The sequence below is a fragment of the Anopheles cruzii genome, unplaced genomic scaffold (assembly GCF_943734635.1).
Source record: "Anopheles cruzii unplaced genomic scaffold, idAnoCruzAS_RS32_06 scaffold01499_ctg1, whole genome shotgun sequence".
NCBI lineage: Eukaryota > Metazoa > Arthropoda > Insecta > Diptera > Culicidae > Anopheles > Anopheles cruzii.
Genome location: NW_026455084.1, coordinates 1 through 4,089, shown reverse-complemented (window position 1 = coordinate 4,089; position 4,089 = coordinate 1). Strand labels below are relative to the sequence as shown.

The window sequence follows — 4,089 nt, the reverse complement described above, 5'->3', positions numbered from 1 at the left end:
TGAGCTATTTCCAAATTCTACAAGCATCATTTGTAATTGCCCTCTAAAGAATTAAAACTTAACCTCCGATGTTCTATTGCGTTAAATGGAGGTTTGTTGTCAATTCAACCAAAGGCTTGCAACGTAGTCAACCACCTCTAATATTCATTGTTGCGCTGGCACTTGACTGCCGCCGGTATTCCTTTTTACCGCAGTTATTGGGATTGAAAGAAAACAAAAACAACCTGCACAATTTTGCAGGTACCTGTGACTATGTATAATATTGTTCTAAGCAAAAGGAATGAAAAACGGATGATCAGGAAGATTGGAAGATCAAATAGATAAGAAAAAAATACAAAAATTTATTAATTAGTAACTCTGTAGATGGACTACATACTTGTAAAATGTATGCCATACATTGGCATACGCCCTGTATCTACCTACTTCGGTCGAGTCTCTTGTTCGTTAACGTAACGCACATACAGAGTAGGCTCTGGATAGGGTTCTGGGGGCTTTTCGGCTTCTTCCATGTACGAACAAGCGATCGCCAATGTGCTACCATCATCACTGAAGCATAGACTGGAGATAGAGCTATCGTACAAATGGAACTGGCACAGTCGCTTCTTATTGAACCCATCCCATATATTAACGTATCCGTCCGAGCCGCCAGTGGCGAATGTATTGTATACGCTGTGAAAGCTGATCGCATTTACGGGATAAATCAGCTCTATGTCATTTCCCTTCGCCCGGTGGCATTTGAATGCAAACTTCTTCTTTTGCACTTCGGGGCTCGGATCGAAGTACTCCACTGCGACCCGTCCTTCGATAGAACTCATCACATATCCTTCCACATTCGGAAAGCAGCGCACGGCGCGCGTTTGATACTTAAGCGACGACTCACGGCGTTCGACATAGGTTTTCATGTTTCGCAGATCCCAGATTAGAACTTTCCGCTCCGACGTGGCTACGACTAGTTTTTCCTCGGCGCAACTCATGGAGTACACTTTGCCATTGCTTTGTTCATACGTGCCAGCACATTCCTTCTCCCGTGCGTCCCAAAGCTTCACCGTTCGATCCCAGCTCCCGGTGAGTATTCCGTTCAACAGTGAGGTGTATTCAACGCACTTTACGCCAGCCCCATGACTGCCAAGCATGCTCTCCGCTTGCGCGGTCAGATCATACAGTTTGACCAAATTGTCCAAACCACCGGTAGCTGTTTTAGACGAGTCCTGGAAGGAGAAAATAAGACAAGACTGTATTTGCACTAATATGCTGTAGTAGCCATATCATGGTTTACCAAAAAGGCACAATCCAACACTGGAGATGAATTGCTGAACTGAAGCCGCACCGTGTTGGTAACCACGTCGTACAACCGCACACGAGTATCCCAAGACGATACAAGTAAAAACTTATTCGTTTTTGGTGAAAACTTCACGGCAGAAATGACATCTTCTGGGGCATTCAAGAGCTGTGTTTCTGGTTTACGGGCCATTGCGAATTTGCGTTTCTTAGAAGTATCTTTCACAATCGTATGAGGTCAAGATTCAGTCAATGTTTCGTTATTGTTTACATGCGAATGAGAGTCTAAACGAAGCCAAACGCTCAAAGAATTAAATAATGGTTTGTGAATTACATTGCTGTACGATCTTTTCGCAAATTAAAATCTATCACGAACATAATATCTATACACCACTCGACATTGTAAACAATACTAGTGTAGTACGTGACAATGTCTGTAAGGACATTTTAATTGTTTCTAGACTTGATACTTCTCCTCAAATACAGAGTTGTTGAGATTGAACATAAAGCTACTTTTATCTCTTCAACGCCGAATCGATTAGGCCGAGAAACAATCCACCTCGTACACAGGACCTTTCCCCATGATCGAAAACACAGTTTGTGCACGACGATTTCTTATGTTGCACATACACATACAATACATTTTTATGGCGCATGTAGCATTATAGCACAGATTGTTAATGCGACTATCACTAGAAAGATTTTGCACCGGAAGATTTTTAACATCTTTAAAATTTGTAGATGTTATTGTGTGATGCGAAACTTTACACTGAACATTTTTTTCATTCTGTAGGCCTTATAATTAACATTTTTTTTGCGAAATATTTAGGACTACAAAAAGAAAATGCAACGTAAACATAACTGCCGTGCCACACGGCACAAAACAACGGATATTTTTTTTTTTTATATTTTCCCGATGCGGGAACCATCCGGCAGGAGCGCGATGCATCATCGCCCTTTATTTAGTATTTACATAGCACATATTTACATATAGGGACTATACTTATGCTACATTACATTACGCACATACACAAGCCGCGGATATAAGCGTATAAACATTCTCAGCTCCGCTAGGAGGAGCTGTCAGTCCGTCGCGATCCGCTCTTGCTCTTCACAGCCGGTTGATAGGAACAAACGGTACCGGTGGTAAACAAACAACATTGTTAACAGCAAACGGTTAGCGAAGTGTCCGCCTAGCAGCTGCAGCGGCAGCTACGTCAGCAGCTGCAGCAGCAGCAGCAGCTGCAGCCTCAGCCTCCAAGCGTTGCTCTTCTCGCCACGCCTCTTGAAGCTGCTGCGTTACGGCTCGGCAGGCCCGGGCAAAGCGCTGCCAGCACTCCGGGCTCCGCAGCATCTCGCTCATCAGGTTATCCGGCGTGCGAAACAACGGATATAACAGCCTCCTACCGCGACAATTTTGACAGTAAAGCGATCAGTAGGTGTCAAAAGCGTTGTGGGTCAGCAGACCCTATAACGAGGCGCATAACACGACGTCAACAGACGAAAACAGAGGTTTGTTTACAAACAGACGAAAACAGAGGTTTGTTAACAAGCAAAGATTCTTATTTGTGATGTTATTTTGAATTTTAATTATAAGTTTATCTCCATTTCAGCAATAAAATGGATAGCAAACCTGAGCAAAAAAGATGGTTATTGTGTCGTTGATCTGCTCTTGTTGTATGCGGTGGAGCAGAACGTTGCCGTCTTCCTTCCGATGAAAGAAGATTGGTCGCACCCACCATGTTCGTCGACCGCGTCTCCGCTCATCTCGACGCCTTTGCACATTGTTGATGATGATCCGTAAATTATGAATCCACTCCGGATCGTTAACAATCAGTGCCATTTCTACTAACAAAAATTTTTAAATCAAATTCACTTTAAAACACTGTTGCCGAACTACCTAACTATAGAACAACAGCACCAACCTTTAACGTAGCGAGACGAAGAGAATGAAGTTCCACAATCGTAGTAACTGAAACTCTAAACTGAAACCAACAGCAAGTGCTTCTTTCGACTTCAGCATGAATAATGACGCGTATGTTATCCATGGAACCATCTCTCGCTCCTACCTGCGGTTTTTACCTACAAACCATTCACCGACGGACTCGGCGTCGCCCATCCCTTCGCGACGAGTAACAAGCTGCACGCCAGACGCCGTCCGGGATTTCCCCGAGGCATAGCTGGAAACACAAGCTTACAGATTCCTGTACAAAACAATCTTAGCAGAGAATAAACCAGCATAATTCCAAGCATGGCACCAACCATTTATTTCTTCGTGATCACTCCCAGTATTATATGAATCCGGATGTTCGGGAAATAACGTGAATTAGTGTGGCTTTTTCGTAAACTCTACATCTATCGCCTTCATAATCCTGTTCGCCGTAATGGTCATCTCTTTCATCAGCTCTGTTTGCCTAGCAATGATCCTGGATGTGCGGTCCTGGTGCCGGACGATTGGCCTTTTGTCACTTTGTTCAATCTCATCTTGCTGGTACAGCAACAATATCTGAAAAAAGCGAAAAGATTATTCAGAAATCAACTTACCTCTCCGATTTCTATTTTCTCGGGCCAAAAACACGAATGTAAACAAGTTTGACATTTCTCTTACTAGTTGTTTCTGTTGCTGTTATATTTCAGACCTGCCACACAGCGCGAAACAGATTTGACACCAAGTTACGTGTTACGCGTAACAGTTATGTGCCGTGTGGCACCACAGAAAGAAACGCAACATGTGAATATGAGCAGGAGAAATGTGATTTTTTTTAATAATGTAATGTAATGTAAGGTTTGTAATGTAGTAACAGAAATATA

General features: G+C 43.0%; 1 protein-coding gene across 1 annotated transcript; it reads right to left on the bottom strand.

The window, feature by feature from the left end:
* Positions 1 to 415: 415 nt before the first annotated feature.
* Positions 416 to 1,471, bottom strand: LOC128276534 (mitotic checkpoint protein BUB3-like). Its single transcript, XM_053014991.1, has 2 exons — positions 1,277 to 1,471; positions 416 to 1,208 (listed from the first exon to the last, which is right to left on the bottom strand). The coding sequence occupies exons 1-2, from the start codon at positions 1,469 to 1,471 to the stop codon at positions 420 to 422; spliced, it is 984 nt and encodes a 327-aa protein (XP_052870951.1). The 3' UTR covers positions 416 to 419.
* Positions 1,472 to 4,089: the final 2,618 nt, after the last annotated feature.

Excerpts from the sequence above, each read along its gene's own strand:
- LOC128276534 (XM_053014991.1), bottom strand. The coding sequence starts at position 1,471 with ATGGCCCGTAAACCAGAAACACAGCTCTTGAATGCCCCAGAAGATGTC. Across the intron at positions 1,209-1,276 it reads TGTTGGATTGTGCCTTTTTG|GACTCGTCTAAAACAGCTAC; the intron begins GTAAACCATGAT and ends TTCTCCTTCCAG.